General features: G+C 37.3%; 1 protein-coding gene across 1 annotated transcript in view; it reads right to left on the bottom strand.

The window, feature by feature from the left end:
- The window catches only part of ARHGAP6 (Rho GTPase activating protein 6), a 220,955-nt gene extending 201,943 nt beyond the window's left edge, over positions 1 to 19,012 (bottom strand). The window contains exon 1 of the mRNA XM_025167793.2: positions 18,314 to 19,012. Coding sequence (XP_025023561.2) covers positions 18,314 to 18,868 — 555 coding nt within the window. The 5' untranslated portion in view covers positions 18,869 to 19,012. The remainder of the gene's footprint in view (positions 1 to 18,313) is intronic.
- Positions 19,013 to 19,019: the final 7 nt, after the last annotated feature.

Below are 19,019 nucleotides of genomic sequence, written 5' to 3'. Positions count from 1 at the left end.
TGAATTCACATCTTGTGCTAAACCACAAATGTTGTTTCTTGTTTTTTGTTCAGCATAATGTGTGAGTTTAGGCACTGTGATTTATAAATCATATGATACCAATATTATCTCTGACTTTATTGAGATGGTTGTCAGTCTCTGTTTGAGAATTATAAGATATTAATCACAAGGGACTTTAACATCTGTGCTGGGCCTGCCCTAATAGGACTTGATCAGGATTCCATTATAACTATAATCTGTCTCAAACTATTATCAGCCCAGCACCATGTCCCGTTTTAGCAGAGGACATTCTCCCTATTTAATTCATTTGCCTCAAACTGAGGAGGGTAGTTTGGATACTGGGCAGTTAGTGTCACTTATCCCAGTTGATTTATGGAATGGCTGACAAGTTTGACTTGCATTTGTTCCAAGCTAAACCCTACAAAGTGGTCTGCACATGGTAAAGAGGATATTATTATATGGACAATTATTTGAGGAATCTTTCCCAAGTTCACTGTAGAAACTGGATAAAGAGAATATCAGTCCAAGTTCCAAACTGATATTCATGTGTTCATGAAGTAATTTGTCACAATCACTTGAGCATAACAGTCTCCCTGAATGAGCTTTATTTTGTTCTTTGCCCAATCTGTGGCTTTCTCATGTTCTATTTTTGCCATTATATCAGATTTTTGTTGCTTAACTATATCAGGGAATCAACAGAGTTACATTTAGAAGAGAATACTTTAAAATGGAACATGGAAGTTTGCCTTCTCCAGTCCGTTAACTTCCAAATGTGTAGGGAATTTTCCATAGTGACTATTCTGGGAGTTATAATCTCTCCATAGTTAAATATTATCAGATTGGGAAAGCTCTTGTAATAGATTGGATGGGATTAGTATAATCAAGAGATATGTGAGGGTATCACTTTACTCTTGAGCCTTCTTTTTCATGTCTATAGGTACTGAAGTTGGAAGATGCTGCCCACACACACTTTATTGCATGCCCTGATTTGTATACAGTTAAATTTAAAATAGTCACAAAACTGCTATATAAATTAGACTTTCATTGCTGAGATAGAACAGATCTGGTTATACATTTCAATTTTTTTCTGACCTCATTCCAATGTGATGTAATATTTTAACTAAAAACAAAGGCTAAAAATAGACCGACTATAATTTATAAAGCAGGATTTTCCAACCTGAAATATTGCCAAGATTTTAAAATCTACAGGCCTCAGAAGTAAATTCAGTTATTAACAGCTATGGTAGACCAAATGTAAGTGGATTAAATAATGTTTTAGTAATTAATTCCAATTTGAGCTGAACAGGAGAAATTAGGACAACATAACGCTGCTGCTTTATAAACAGATTCAACTAAACATATGAATCAATTATTAGCCAATGGCTTATTTTCTATAAATTGAAATAATAAGATGCCTTCCATAAGAAAAACAGGCATCCTATGTTTCAAAACACTTTAAATGAATGGACACTATACTACTAAATTCCAATGCTATTTCTTAAGGAATGGGGACCAGATTAGATTACGTTAGCAATATCATCTTCTATATAAAAAGTTGTCTAATACTGCATATTTAAGTTTATATTTTTTCCTTAAGGGATTCAATATAGAATATACATTCCCTCACTTAAACAATGTATAAAATTAGTTACAAAATGAGAAACAGTAACTGCCCCATGGCTACCCAAAAAGCCCTGGGCCTGAATGAAAATCTGTGCCAGAATCTCCACATTAATAAATACTTTAATAATTATTATAGCTTTCTAGATAAACCTTGATCGTCTAACCTAATTGATCTAGATATTAATTATATAACCTTTCTAATATACTTAGCTTCCTAATGCTGGACATGCTGGCTCAATTTATTCTGAAGGCATCAGGTTGGGGAAGGCTAAAGTGTAGCAAGTTGTAAGGAACAAATGAAAGCAATTGTTATTTGAAAATACTAATTACATCTTATAAACAAGATCTTTTAATTTAATTTTTATATTTTAATTTTATTTTTAATGACAATGCATGTAAACACTCACTCATAATTTTCCTATCATTTATTATCCTGTACCATCTCCCTTTATGTTTTCAACAAAAATGTGAGCAAATTTACAAAGCATGGGATAAAAGGAGAGGCCTCCTGATACAAATATTTTGAAGTATTCTCATGACAGAAAGATATACTCAGAGAATCATTTGTAGTTCCAGATGTTTATTCACATGTCCATTCATATAGGAAGGGGGCAGGAAACTGGTATATTCCAAATGTCATTTATTACAGCTTTCCTATCTAGCATACCAATTAGTAGGGGATTGTAGAAGATAGTTTAAAACATCTGGATAGCACCATATTGCTTTATGCTTTCATAGCAAGGGGGGGGGGAAATAATAATATTTTGATCTGCTTCTAGAAATAATTTTTTCAGTAGTTATTGCTAGAATTAGGGATTGGCTGGGAGGAGAAAGAAAGAAAATTTGGATGATGGGCTATATGAAGATAAAGTAGAGAAGATTTAATTTCTGTTTGAACATCAAATTAGACTTCACACTACTTTATAATTCTATCAGCATACAGATGAATATGGCTTGTATCATCATACTGAGTTTAATTCTAAAATAAAGATGAGTCCATTTTGCTTAAAAACAAACAATAATGAAAAAGAGGTAAGACTTTAATACTGCTATACATAAACATGACTCACAACAAGACTATTATTGAGGTTGTCTTAATACACTGCCAGAGTTAAATAAACAATGTATGAGCATGACTTTAAGCAGTAGCATTCAACTAAATTCTGTTCCAGCATGAACAAGGGTACAGCTAGATGAATATTCAAACAATGCATTCAGTCTCATGGCCATTGGAATCTATTAAGGGCATTCCTTAAACGTCACTGATGCAATTGTCTATCGTTCATCTAGAAATAAAACAGGAAACTTTTTTTAAAACATAAAGAAAAATATGAACTGGAAACAAGAGTCATGTTGATGAATCAGGTGATCTACTGCAACATCATCCTCTGCACACTCTAATAATGGCAATGCAAAAACTTCGTAAGTCTTTAAATACGATATTCACAGGGGCAAGCATGCTAGTCTGGGCAGAAAGGGCACACCACAGTGCTGAGTGTGCTCGCTGCTTCTCCTCAGGACTTGGGGGGATGAAGGACTGGAAGAATACCTGGCTCATCAAAGGAAGAGCAGAAAGATCAGTGCTCCAACTCACATCCTGTATTGAGTAGGGAAGAGACTGATAACTGAGGGACAGTTTTGAAGCACTGCTACCATTCTGATGGCTCTTAAAAAATGGGAGAATATACCAGGAGCAAGGATAAGGTGGGAGTTCCTTCCACTGGGAAATTACCTTGCAGCTCAGGAAAAAATATTGCAAAATTGTCTTTTAATTTTTTATGAAGCAACAACTGAGCTAACAGTTAATCAGTTCATGTTCCTAACCTAGGCACAATTCTATAAGTCCACAGAATTGTGGGAACACAGCAGGGCAGCAGCTGCATCACGTGGAAGAGTGTTTAGAAGACAAAAACAAACTAGAAAACTCCTAAAACTAGGAATGGAATGGAATGGAATATCCAAGAAGTTAGCTTGTCTGGCTATAATCTAGAGCAGTGTTGTCCAAACTTGGCCACTTTAAGTTTCCCCATGCTGGCTAGGGAATTCTGGGAGTTGAAGTACACTCATCTTAAAGTGGCCAAGTTTGGATAACACTGATCTAGAGCAAGAACACTGCAAGTCTTCTTTCTAACAGCAGGTGAATATTGTAAATGTCAATGTTTGTTACCTATGCAAATGTGAACATGCATCAAAATGTTTACTATTTAAATGCCACTCTTTTCCCACTCAGAACAAGAATATTTATTTATACCAATGAAAAGGCTCAAGAGTATCTTAAGATTCACTTTTATTTAGTCCATGTATTCTCTTCAGAAGAAAGGATGATAATAATATGAGAAATATTCTTTGATATTATAATGTGTCCATACAACTTTTGGATTGCAGCATAGCCAAATATCAATAAGCATATTTGCAAACTTAAGAGAGATCTAATATTAGTACTCCAATCTATGTTTTTAAATTAAATTATGGCAATGACAAAACAAAATTTGGAGGTAACTTGTTCATTTGGTCAGCTGTAGAACTGGAAAAATGATTTTTACATTTTAAATTAATCCAGGGACAGATAACAGGTACCCTCTAGATGTTCCATAAGCTACAGCCAGCATGGCCAATACGGGAGACAGTGTACTCCAAAGCGTCTAAAAGGCACTGTCAGTCTTCACCCCAGGTATGACAATAGATCTTGACTCTCCAGACACATAACTGCATATTCAGGAACTTATTTATTCATGTACATTTAGTGCAGGTAAAAATATACGCACACTATTTGCCGGCTGCAGAGCAACAATCCAAGCTACACAGTACACAGAGATCTATGCTCCAGGGCTAACCTCTGAGGCTTTTTCTTTCCACATTTCTGAGTCAAATAATATTTGGCAGTATTGTTAATAGTATGAAATCACTAAAACAAAACAAGTTTGATGAACAATGCTTGCAAAAGAGGCTTGCTGTATACAGTTGCCAAGACTCTGGCAACAATTAAAATGTAGTAATTATCTTTCGTTCAATGGCATTCTTGCTTCCGCATGCAGCTATTACAATATTCCAGACTAAAACTACAGGCGTACCTTGGAAATATTGCGGGTTCGGTTATAGACCACTGCAATAAAGCAAATATCACAATAAAGCGAGTCATATGAATTTTTTGGTTTCCCAATGCATATAGAAGTTATGTTTACACTATACTGTAGTCTATTAAGTGTGCAATAATATTGTGCCTAAAAAATCCAATGTATATACCTTAATTAAAAAAAATACTTTATTGTTAAAAAATGCTAATCATCACCTGATCGATACAGGCCTTCAATTTGTAAAAAAAACAAATTTGCAATATCTGCAAAGTGCAATAAAGCGAAGCGCAATAGAACAAGGTATGTCTGTACACTATTGGATGAATGTAAGAGATTTATGAAGAGCTAGCACAGCTGCACGGACAGAACCCTTCTCTGCTTCAGAGGAAAGCCATCCACATACAATGTTATCAAATGTATCCCGCTTCTAAACAGGAATATAAAAATAATAAAAAGTTCAATCTCCATAAGCATTCACAAACAAAAGAAACTCTACTAATGAAAATGTGGTTGAAAGTTTGGCCCCCAGAGTTCTTTTTAAAAATGAGAGAAAATGTTTTATTCATCATTTAGAAAATACCTTCAAAATGACATTACTGGATTTTGTTTTTTTAATCTGCAAGCAAGCCATATAGGGCTCTATTTCCTCTTGGCCCTCCATCTATCATACTTCACGTAGCCTCCAATCTTCCAGCGCCTCCAATTCCTGTAACATTTTTGCATACCTTCTGAAAACAGGAGAATGCACTGGCCTATATATGCCCACATTTCTATAATACCTAGGATCTGCTGGGAATACAACTGAAAAGTTTATTCAGTAAATTAGAAATAATACCTCCTATGGGAAGCAACTGACATGACAGAATGAAAAACATTTCCTGCTGGACAAATATTTTTAAGTTGTTCAGAGAACTGAGAAAATGAAAAGAAACAGACCAATACTGCTCACTGATGCCACTGGTAGCCAATGAAGTGCTTCAAGCGTGGCACTGTGCTTTGTTTTGAGAAAAGGAACGATACCTGATATTTTTAAAAATGGTATTTTGTTGTGGTCCAGTCGTTAAGTCGTGTCCAACTCTTCGTGACCCCATGAACCATATTGCGCCAGGCCTTCCTGTCCTTCACTGCCTCCCTGGGTTTGCTCAGTTTCATGCTCATTGCTTCAGGGATGCTATCTAACCATCTCATCCTCTGCCGTCCTCTTCTCCTTTTGCCTTCAATCTTTCCCAGCATCAGGGTCTTTTCCAAGGAGTCCTCTCAATGCTACAATACATTAATATGCTCTGACAAAAACAGACACAATTCTATTCACTCCTCTAGCTAGGTACAATGTATATATGCACCGTTGCCAATTATTAGCTTGCCTCTGAACAGAAATTATGAAAACAAAGTTCCATGAGGACTGACAAAGCATTATGAATCTATGACCTGATTCATCTGGTACATAATAGCAACACACAAAACGCTTCCAATTATTTTGAATGAAACATTTAATGTATTTAAAAAATCTACTTGCATATTTAGATTTGCAGATTTATTCATTTTCAAGTAATGAGTTAAATAATTGTTCTCTTTATCTGAATATTCATTCCACTATGGTGATTTTTAAGAAGACCTCTCTCCTTGAACGTATGTAAAATGTAGGTATTGAAAATGAGTAGAAAATTTATCTTATTGTTGACTTCTTAAAAATGCAAGAAAAATCCATTAATAGAAGCATAATAAAGCAAAGGATTGTGGGAATTAAACTTCATATACCTGGAGAACATCTAGGCTAGGAAGACTAGTTTAGATAACATTGAATTATTGGTACAACATAAGCAGCTTCTTATATTTCTAGATGGCAATCTCTAGCCAACGTTGGCTGATATCAAAGCATTAAAATGGGGTCAGAACAGATTAGTACTCAGATGAGAAACCACTAGGAAACTGCAGACATGTAGGCTAGCCTACAAAAGTGAAAAGATCTCAAGAGAAAGCAATGACAAACTACTTCCATATTATGCCACCAAAATTACATGGACATGTCCATGAAATCATCCAGAGGTGACTTTGACTGGAAGGATGCTTTATCATCATCTACTGGCAAACCACTTCCGAAACACCTTGCCTTGAAAACTGCAAAGGATTCATCCAAAAAGCAGTCACTGCAGAGTCGGTAATGATTGAGTGCAGATTTAAAAAAAACAACAACACCCCCATGAAAGGTGACCTGGTACCAAACAGTAAGCATTAGTTCATAAGTCTGTGACACAAAATTATATTTCAAACATTCTAATGTGGAAATTAACATTTTGCAGTAAGAATGAAATTCAGGCTAGGAAGAGAAGTTATATGTGCAGTCCCTTGAGGGGAAAATATGGATTAATAAAACTTTTTCAATCTGATGGCTCAACTCATCTGGGAAGCACCTAATTGGAATCAGCTGAACTTGATCTACAAACCTGTGTCAGTTGGTTGTTATGGACCCACAACATAACACATTCATTACTACTTTTTCAGGCTGCAATTTTCAGGACTCATAGCAAGCTTTGAAATGAAATGATAACATTGCCCTTTAAAAATAAGGCCACTTGTAATGCTGACTTATAGTTTATTTAATTATAATCATTAGGAAAATAACATGAAGTAACCAACTTTTCTCTAGAAAAGCTACTTTAAAGCAACTGAGCCTTGCAATCAGCTATTCATTTGTTTGACTGACGGACGGACTGACTGACTGATCAATTTATACCCTGCCTTTCCACTCTGGCAACTATTCAAAGCAGCTAACACATTTTTAAAAAGGAAAAAAAAAGGTTAAAAACATAAATTACAGTTAATACTAAAATTAAGAAACAATTAAAACCTGGCAAGAGAGATTCATCTTAAAGATTTCCTAAAGCCATGGCGTGGGGGTGGGGAGGGCAAAATGCAATTCCCAAGGTAGCATGCTGCATAGCCTGGAAGCAACAAAGGAAGAAGTTGATTTTTACATGCCAAAAAGATGGCCCCCTGACAGCTGTGATATCTTCAGAAAGGTGTCCCCTGTATATTTTATGCAAAAGCCGTTATACCAGAAGAGGCAGTCCTTTAGATGGTAAAGCCCTACATCATTTAGGGCTTAACAGGGTAATTTCAGCAGTTTAAACTGGACCCAGTAAGCAATTAACAACAGTGCAGAACTTTCAGTGCAGTCAGCATATGAACATTATCCTATACATCGGTTAACTTAATTAATTGATTAATTACTAATTATTATGTTAGCAGTTAACTGCTACATACATAAGAGCTTCCAGATATTTTTCAAGGAGACCCATGTAGCCTGCACTGAACTAGTCAATTTTGAATAACAAGGTGTCAATAACAGTCACTAAATCCAAATTGTCTAGGAAGGGCCATATTTGCCACACCAGACATAACTGGAAAAGCACTTCTCGCTACAGCTGCCACTAGCGTCATCTAGTGAAAGCTGAAAATCAAGGAACTACCCTCAACTCCAATATTCTATTTATCAAAGCCATCTCTATCTTGTATGGATTTAATTTAACTTGCCTTCTCTCAGCCTGCCCATTATAGAACTTAGATACAATCGAGAGTACATACAGCATTCTTGGGTGGTAAAAAGAAACAGAGTTGGGTGCCATCAGCAAATTGATAACATCCTACTCTAAGACTCTGGATAGTATTGCATAGCAGTTTATGAAGATGCTGACACTCTGGGGAACAAGATGACAGGAAAGAACCCTGTAGGAATCCATATAACAACAATTTAGATTTCCTAGCACATTTTTCCTCACACGACCTGACAGAAAAGATTAGAATTATTGTAAAACAGGCCTCCCGAAGATGGTCCAAATGGATACCATACAGTATTTGATGGTATCAGAAATTGCTGAAAGATTCAGGAACACTAGCCCATACTCTCTCCACCCAGTTTCTGGAGTATGTCATCAAAGTTGTCTTTAGTTACCTAGGCAACTAAAGTTGTATGAGAGAATGTAGGAAACAGGTGGGAGAAGAGGTCAGAGGAATTGAGAAGAGGCAGCACAACCCAGAGGTGGGGGCCATGGGAAGGAAACTTTTCGAAGAGGCTCCGTCTTAATTGCTCTAAGTATGCCTGGGAACTTATATTTACATATTTGAAGACTGTTTTTATCCCTAACTAGCATTAAAGATGCCTTTCTGAAATTCATACAGTTCTTGGCTAATGAGTTTGCCAGCTATATGGGGTATGATAAGCTGTTCAAGTAATACAAGTAGTCCTCAACTTACAACCATTCATTTAATGACCATTTGAAGTTATGACAGCACTGAAAAAAGTGACTTACAAACACTCCTCACACTTACAACCAATGCAGTGTCCCTGTGATCGCGTGATCAAATTCGGGCACTAGGCAGCCGGCATGTATTTACAATGGTTGCAGCATCCCAGGGTCACATGATCACCATTTGCGACCTTGCCAGGGGGCTTCCAATAAGCAAAGTCAATGGGGGAAGCTGGATTCGCTTAGTGACCATGGGGATTCACTTAACCGCAGTGATTCATTTAACAACCACAGTGATTCACTTAACGACTGCAGCAAAAAAGGTTGTAAAATTGGGGGTGACTCACTTAATGACTTAGCGGCAGAAGTTCTGGTCCCAATTGTGGTCGTAAGTCAAGGACTACCTGTATATCCTTGCTGAAAGCCTGCCTGACAGCAATTTAAGATGACTCCTCACCCCAGCAAAACTAACTATTTTGAGAGAACATATCCACATTCCACTACCTGTATCCTCATCTACTTGCAGTTGAGGCAACCAAGAATAACTTTAGATGCTCCACTTCAGAAATGGTGCTGTATAATTCTACCTTCAAATACTGTGTGTGGGCAATATAGGATATACTGATGCATGTGAAGGAAATGACCTGAAATTATGAGTTTTATGTGAGCAAACTTGTGGCTCCAGTGGGTTCTGCTTGTTTCTTCTATGACCAACCCTTTCAGTCTGGTCCCAGACCTCTTTGCCTTTCCCTTAGTCTTCTCACTTGGGGTAGACCTGACATTATCTTCTGCAACCCCCTTTTTTTTTTTAATGAGGTGATCCACAAGTAGACTGGTCATGCTAGAGAGTGCAAAGTCCTGAAACTGACTAACTTGTCCCTGCTTAACACCTGCAATTGGAAACAATATTGAAAGGACTTATATTTTGTATAGTAATTCTGTATCCTGGCTAGCAGGGAATTTCCTTTCTAGTGGCTACTGTTCTCTGGAGCTCTGTCTCCTCACTTCCTTTCCTGACATAATTTTCTTAGGGTATTTCAAAGTTCCCACACAGCTAGCCTCATTCCCAAACTATCTCTTCAACTGTGCTTCTCCAATGGCTGCACAAATCTGGATGACCACTAGATGGCAGCCAGGATATATAAAAAATTATTGCTACCACCTAGTAGTTGAACATTGACTGGTTGACCCATAGTTTCAAGGAATTTTTAAAATTGTGCAACTGGTCAACAGTATGACCAGAAAGAAAAAAGAGGGGGAATGTATTGTACAAAGTAACCAGTGTTGTGCAAAATAACTGGAGTTAGTTTTTTACACAGTGGATTATGCTGGGCAGGGCTGGAATTTCAGCTGAGGAAATGACCAATCTTCATTCTTAGAGTGTTATGGGTTAAAACTGTACGAACAGCAGCACAGCCCAAACCCATTTTGAGAGCACAGTAAGAGTACCCTGTAGGGGCAAGCAAGGGTAGTATGATTTCCTGCCAGTTTCAGACCTGGAGGGGAGCACTGCAAAACAGATGTGTGGATGTGGCCCAAAATAGATTCAGATAATTAGTGCCATACAAATACATATGGAGCTACAAGGCCTTGCTTTTTAATCACCTTCCCAGAAACAGAATATCTGAGATCAGTCTTTAATTGTATATATCTCTCAGGTCAATTAAAGGTTTGTTCAGCAATAGTCTTATTACTTCATCTTTTAGGCATCGAAGAACATATCCCATTCATGTGAACATCTATCAAACAGCAAGCTTGCTCATCCTGAGTGTATCAGTAACAAAGCATGAAATGGAGCCATCTTCAACCCATGGCAAGTATTTCCAAAGACTTGGGAGCCTTCCAAAATACACAGAAAAATATTGGTTCATAAATCTTAAAATGGAAAAAAAAGAATAAAAACACTTGTAAAATTAAGCATGTTCATTTTTCTTTTCAACCAGTAAACCACTGAAGCAACAGAGAGTTCAAAAGAAAAAAAACCCAGTGGCGTAAAAGTGGAGAGACTTGAGCAGAGGAACAGATATAAAGTGCTGGAATGGGGACTAGATTCAGGTGAGCATGGCTACTATTCCTCTGAATAATCCTTCCACATTCATCTAGAATATTTTAGGAGTTCAGATTGTTTTAAAGCCAAGATGGTCCACAGGTGAGATTTATTTAGATGGGAGAAAAAGCACATTCTCTCAAAGATCCTTTCACTCTAGGATTTTAAAGAATCAGGGATATTATCTTTGAGGAGTTCACTTTCCTCATTATAACAGGTAGAAGGAAATATATTCTTTTCCCCAAAAAACTGTTCCTTTAATCTAGCTGCTCAGCAATTCCATACTATAGAAAGGAAAGCTCTCAAGTGACTTTTTCCTTTCCAAACCATGCACACACTTCTTCAAAAGTTCCCAATTTATTACATTACATGAAGCTCTATTTTACATTATTGTACCTTAGTAAAGACATATCCAAACACTAAATAAATGTTATTCCTGATTCAAAACATGATCACACACCCTTCACTCATAAATTTCAATATACAAAGGAAATTCAACAGCACTGAAACTCTGTCCTTAAATTTTGCCCTTCAAAGATTAGATATAGAGTTCCAACTGAAAAGGGGAAAAAAATACATTAGAATTTACCTCTAGCTTCTCCAGCCCTCTTAAGTTTGTTATTGGCAAAGAAACGTGAGAGAGAATCTGTAGATTTGTCTCTCCTAGAATGATTTCCCTATCAAAGTCTAGAACAAAATTTTAAAAGCTTCTCTATAGTATTAACTATCACTGTATATATATAATTTGATTTCATTAGCTGACAAATACCTCTTTGTGTCAGGTAGTACATTGGTAATAATTTGCTTGCTAAGTTCTTCATAGATCCTAAAGTAATAGTAAATAGCTAATATTTCATCTGTCCTTATTCTATAAAAGTACAGACACTGGCTGGGTACACCCATCATGCTGAGCATAGTTTGTTTTGGTTTTGGCTTAGAACAATGAACTCATTCATTGTGGTTTGTAAACTATGATTTATGGCTTAGCATGATGTATGAACCGGGTGACTGTGCTTTAGTATCTTCATTCTACCTATTGTTCTGAAATCTGAAGGACAAGGAAGCTTTACAACAAATGACAAGTACTGTAATGAAATCTTAATATAATTATAATCATAAATCTCAAATTCTCTCCAGATTTGGGTACCTTTATTCTCCCAGGAACACCTTAACAAATTAATAAATCCAGACTAAAAATTATTTGTCATGTTTTGAAAGTGGTGTTTTGCAGCAATCTACCTACTGATATGTTTACTGTTCAGCTATTTATCAAAAAGATATTAAGTATGCCTTCATCTAGTGCAAGCAATTTAATGAAGTACAAAAAAATGCCATGAGAATACCCATCTTGACAAGCATAAAACAAGGTTATGCTTTATAAAACAGCAGGAGTTTCTGATGGCATACCCAACAGACTGTTAAAATTTATTTGGAGTCCTCTTTAACTGCTCTTATTAGACGTGATCATCTCCAAATGTTAATAAAACACCTGTAAGAATACGAGTCTGCTAAATATCCCAGTGGCATATTGAGATGGTCTTCCAAGACACAGAGAAGCATAATGCCCATATATCTTATAATCTATATGTCTGTTTGTTGGGTCTTAAATGCCTCTCCAATACAGCAAGTCTGAGTGGCTTATACTTCCCAAAATGCTCAAAGGAGCTTATCAGCTATTATATCCATTTTTTACACAAGACGAACAGAATACATGCTTACTGTGATTAAGCTATTTGAAGTCAAGTAACTGCAACATCTCCTCCATGGGGTTCAGTTAAATTCATGCATAAATTTTCCTATGTTTGACTATGTCCAATTTAAATTTTTGAAAAAGCTACTTCAGGTAGTGCATACTATCCAAATTATTCCCCTCTACACTGAAGCAGGATTGACCAAAGCCATGAATTATCATCTTTAATTAATGGTTAAAGTTAATACTTTGTAAACTTGGCCCTGATAACCTCTGTGGATAGTTCTCTTGCTTCCTGGATATCGGAAGCTGAGGAAAAGATGCCCTGCTACAGATGCTCTCCTGAATTGCTGCTGGCCTTAGGCTACAAAAAGGCCAAGCAGAACTCAGACAAAGGATTCTGGATATGGAAACCCCAACTGAACACGCTGGGGTTAGGGAACCAATTAGCCAACTAGATGGTTTGATCAGCTTAATATATTTACATATTACAGATATATTTTCGTACTACTGTGCTTCATGCAGTATCATGTACATCTTATTCTCAGAAGTCCTCCTTATGCTAACAGAATCTGCTTCTAAGATACTGCATAATTGAATTACTGATTTATGCCCTGTTTTACTGTGATTTTTAGAGAGATTCTTAATGATACTGCCTCTTCCTACTTATAGTTCAGTGAATTAGGGAGGTGTTTGAGCTGCTTCCAAATGTTATCTGGCTATTGTGGATGTATAATGTTTTACCTCTGGTCATCTTGGCAACAGAGCTGGCATATTGTATTCCTTATCTTCTGCAGGGTTTCTTAATGTTTTTCATTATAGCAGATTTTTCTTCATTTGCTGTTGTTTTTAACTTGTATTCACTATACTACTGTGTGCCTTCTATGCAACTGAAACTGTATATAAATTGATTAAATAATCAAAATAAATAAATAAAACAATGTTTAATGCATCCAAATTTCCATGTTATCTTGTAGAGCTCATTTGCAATAACAGCCATTTTTCCTTGATTATCTTAGCCAGTAGTCTTAATATTTTACCATAGTTATGCACTATAAATTATGAATGTCAGTGGATTTGATATCCATTTGTAGTATTTTTATGTGCTCTCCCCCCATTTTGACTGTGTATACATATCTCCTTATAATGTATTGTTCATTGACCACAATAAGGAAATATCCCAAGAGCCAGGGAGATCCTCTTTCAAGATCATCATATCCGTGAAAGATACTGTTTTGTTTTTTATCTGATATAAGCAGTTCAATGCAAATAAGAAAAAAAATCTGGCAGCTTAACACCTCTTCAGATCTGGCTGTGAAATATTAGTGATCAAGGCCCTAAAATCAGACAGCTGTTTTATTTTATATCTTGCACAAATTATTTTTTATGAATATATTTCACAAAGCATTTCTTATGAAATAATATTCTATATACAGTGTGTTACATTTTAAGCAGTAGACATACAGATGCAGCAACTTTGGTTTTCAGTTGCCGTGAGGATACGTTGTTGATGGCAGTCCCAAAATCCACTTCTTGATAATTTCAGTACGTGCCTACAACTGGCACACAAAACTGTTGACACTATTATTACATGTCTGGAATTTAGCATGGACTGATGAAGACGTCCAGCTGTTACAGTCTGAGGCAGGGGTTATAATACATGTTACTTTCGTTAAAAAAAGTAGTAGAAACTCATGCATTTATGGATGTCATAGCACTTTTACATATCTGCAGGATAACAGGCTAAAATACCACTGCCTCATTACTTCATTCATTACTAATTAAATTTTACTATTGTGAAAGTTTTTGTTTTTTAAACAATGACTGGAATAATTGTAGCAGAAATAATTAGCCTAACAGGGTCATTAGTGCTTACTACTTCATATTCACAATAGCAGAGGAATTCTATATGCTCATTTCAACTATGTATGGAATAAATTGAGTATACAAACAAAGAGCACACTTTTGAATGGGACTTCAAAGAACAATCTGCCACCGGGAAATAGAAGTGTAGGCATATGAATAAGGAATATAATTTCCAATAACTTTTCCTCATATGCTTTTTGAGAAGTTTTAGGGACAGATAAAAAGCATTCTGTTTGATAAAGGAATGTATTTCAAAACTTTTAAAAAGTTACTAGATGTTTATGAACATCGTCCCATGGGAGAGAAATAGTTTGTTTGCTTTTAAAAAAATATAAATCCTAGAAGAACCTTTTGATAAACCAGTTTGTACATATTTCTCTCCCTTTAATCTAGTTTATCACCCAAAATAAAAATATCTATTCTGGTGTTTCCCTACTCTGCTTTTTCTCTTTTCCAGTTAAAAGAAACCTATTGTTGGCTTTGTTTAAGAATAAAAATAGGTCTGGGAAACAGCTGGGTTTTCCACTTTTCACAATGAAGATTCAAATCATAAGTCTCAGCCCTATATTCATAGAGAAATAATGGAATCCTCCAGAGCTTAACATCAATGTCTAAACTTTCTTCCTCACTCCAACTGAAGACTAAGCCCATGGTTCAATTCCTACTTCCTTTTTCTAACTTACCCTAACATAAATTTCATTATTTTGGGTGACCTTTCAGTTGAACAAATAAAGATACTGCCTAACTATCTGGCAATAGTTACAGCCTACTTTTACAGAGTACCAAGTGGTTGTATTTGTATGGTAGCATTTACCCATTAATAACTTAATCATGATTTTTTTCCAGTTAAACCCAATTTTCTCATTTGTACAACATGCTATATTAAAATGTGTATGGTTAGTTTGTGATTCAGTGTACCTTGCAGACACAACCAATATGAAGAACAGTATTCTCCTTTCCTCTTGACATTTTTTTCTCTCTCTAAATCTTCTCCCAATTATTTCAAGGACTAATACATCTCAATTAAGGGACATCCACAATAACCTGTGACTCCCACAATATTTTCTGTAATAAGTGGTCCAGTATAAATGTCAGTATGTCCAAAAACGATTAATGAAATTAATAAAAGAAATCATAATCTCCCAAATTTTCCAGTACTTGAACCAATGAAAAAAGCCAAACAACATTAAGCAATGCTGTAAGGACTTAATTAATCCTTCAAAACAACCCTATGCCTTGTCTTCCTAGATGCCAATGCTCAAGCGAATCCTAGGGTAACAGTTTAACAAGGTTGCAGCTAGTCAAGCATGTTAGATTCATATAGTTGGAATGACACTCTGCTGAGTTCAGAAATCCAGGAAACCCAGGTTAAAGCATCCCAGAGACATGGCTTTCCAGCCTCTGCTCAAACACATTCAGTAAAGAGGAGCTTGCCAATGTCTAGGTAAATGATTCCACTGCACTTGTTTTTCACACCCTTCAAATGGAAATTGCGTTCCTGTAGCTATGTAATTTTGTATTAGGTTTTTGTATTCGGTTTTATCTGTTCTATATAATCTGTAATAAAATTATTGGGGGGGAAAAATGGAAATTGCGTTCCTGTAGCTTAAGACCATGATTCTGTAACTTGTACTCTGGCAGTTCAGAGAACAAATCATATCCTTCTTCCATGTGACTCTCCTTTCAATACTTTACACCCATGTCATATTGATGACTCATATTTAGTGTGTAATCAAGTACTATTCCAAGATCTTTTTCACAAGATTTACTATCAAACCAGGAATCCATCATCCATATCCTTGTACTTAATTTCTCTTTCCTAAACCCTTGCATGCTTTTTTTGGGGGGGGGGCGCACCTATGATCATTATTCTTTAACGCTGTTTTTTGCTTTTAAATTTGTAAGCTACCCAGAGTCTTGGTGGATTTGGGTGGCCTTTAAATTATACAATCAATTTAAATTAAATCTGCATTTGTTTCTATTAAATTTCATTCTGTATTTTCAATGCATCCCTCTAGCTTCTCATTCTCATTTTGAATTTTGTTTCTGTAGTATTGCATATTCTATCCAGTATGTGTCATCTGCAAATCTGGTAAGATTCTCTCCATCTCTTTATACAAATTGTTAATTAAAATGCTCAGTGTCTCAGTGAACCCTGTGGCACCCTACTTGGTGCATGACTTCAGCATGATGAGGAGCTCTTTGAATATTGTTTTCAGGCAAACTTAGTATCACCTGACAGATATGACATCCAGTCCATAATTACCCAGCTTACTCATCAGACAAGATATATGTTGTCCATGACATTCCCAAAATCTACTAAGGAAGTTATTCAATCAATAAATGGCATAAAGTTCATTGACAAGACCTGTTCTCAACAGATACATGCTAACTTAGTGAAAAATAGTAACTTCATTGTTTCAAGGTGCTTAGAGTTCACTTTATGATCTCCTCTGTATTTAACAATCTTCATCAACCACAGCCCATTCTGATCTTTAGCCTTCCTAAAGCCATCATCATATCTTACAAGTTCAGACTACAGTACTACACATACTTTCCTTGGATGACCTGTTTCATCTACTACATATTTTCTTTTGATGTTCAGATTTACAACAAAGTTTTTAATCCACTTACATATTGGCTTCTGATTATTTTTTTTTTTTTTTTGGTCATTAGATCTACTGATTTGATTTGCTGTTGATGCACCTTTTTAAAGAACTCCTACCCACCTTGGTGTCTTCTTCCTATTAGTTTGTTTGGATACAGAATTTTGTTTACCATTGCTCAGAGTTTATTGAAATAAATACTTTTTTGAAGCCCAAGGTATACATTTGACTATATTCAGCCTACTTGATCTTTGACTAGACAATAATAATATAACTGCAGATTATGCAGATGTATTAATTGTATGCTTTGGGTGGTGAGATGGGTGAGGGTTTTTTCATCACTCAAGATTATATTATCCATTATTTTTGTAAACTATATGTAACTAGGACAGAACATAGTCATGCCATTATATCACCAAAGAGATGAAACCTGGCAACAAGAAAGAATAACCTGATCTAGGAAGCAAAACTTTCAAGTCACACAGGCATCCTAAACTCTCAAGATTTTAAAGTTTAAAAATAATTAAGTACAGAAACCTGTGACAAAGCCAGCAAGGGGGAAAAAATGAAGTATCAACATTTAAGGCATACCTCCAGGTACACCTGATACTGATCAAATATGTTTTTGAGGAATCCTACGATGGAGAAGGGGACTGAAACATTCCCTCACTCAACATCAGACAAGAATATTCTAGGCAAGTACTGTATGTGGACATGCTTCCCCAAGCTTAATGACAACTTCCATACATCACACTAACTAGGACAGCTGAATCCAACAACACCTGGCAGGTTAAAGGTTCTCCATCCTGTTCTGGGCCCATTTTAGATTGCAAAGATCATTATTCATTTGTCTAACACTTCCAAATACTGAAATAGTTTGTCCCTTGCAATTTAACACTCTTGAATACTGAAATATATCCATTTCTTGCACTTTACAAACCTACCCCATAAATGAGACATGATTATCAACTCCTTTTCGCAGATGACTACCATGCCATTACCTAAGGTCTGCTACAGTACTGAGTTCATCAACGAGGATATTTCCATTTAGAACCATCAACACAGCAGCTCTCCGTTACTCCTGCTCCTAACTGAAAGGTTACCTGCCTCTGGTCAGAGGGAATGTGAGGAACCCTAACCTTTAAAGACAATGATCCTACCTCGGACTTCCACACTACGTAGGGAGAGGCGTGGCTGCTGGGCAGATGCTGTCCCTTCCGCTGCTGGAGCCACTTTCTGGGCGAAAGGAAGATGCTGTTGGCACCGCCGCCCCCATAGGCGCTGCTAAGAGCCGAGGCGGAGGGCGCGCGCGCCAGGAAGGGCAGCTCCCACGCCGTGAACCTCTTGACTCGAGGGCTCTCATAGTCGAAGTGGAAACTGCCCGAGGGGGACTTGTCCAAGGGCGTGCTGGGCGTAGAGAGCGAGAAGGCGCCTTGCGCCGTACCTCCGCCGGGCGGGCGCAGCAGGGCGCGCGAGGAAAAGGCCAAGTACTCGGCCGAAGGACCACCCGCCGCTTTGGCCCGAGCGGCGCGGGCTGAGCTCTCCAGCGCCGTCCCTTCCTCCCCGCTGGAGCGGCCGATCACGGCGGGGTCCAGACTGCGGGTCTGGCGGAGCCTCCGCTTGGAGAAGCTCTTGGAGGAGGGCGGGGGACTGCCGGCAGCCGCCGGCGAGGAGGAGCACGAGAAGACGCTGTTGAGCAGGCTGTGCGCGGACATCCCTGGGGCAGCGGCGCAAGAGCCGCTCAATCTCTCCTGCCTTCGCTTCCCCTCGGCCGCCGCTGCCGCCTCTTCGTCCGCACGCTGCCGCCTCGAACGCCTGCCCGCCCGCGTGAGGGGCTCTCAGTGCATGCCCGGAGCAGAGTGAGGC

This window comes from Python bivittatus, unplaced genomic scaffold, assembly GCF_059951505.1.
Source record: "Python bivittatus isolate LINGU-HERP-01145 unplaced genomic scaffold, Pbiv_v1 ctg000350_np1212, whole genome shotgun sequence".
NCBI lineage: Eukaryota > Metazoa > Chordata > Lepidosauria > Squamata > Pythonidae > Python > Python bivittatus.
This window is presented reverse-complemented; position numbering and strand designations above follow the sequence as displayed.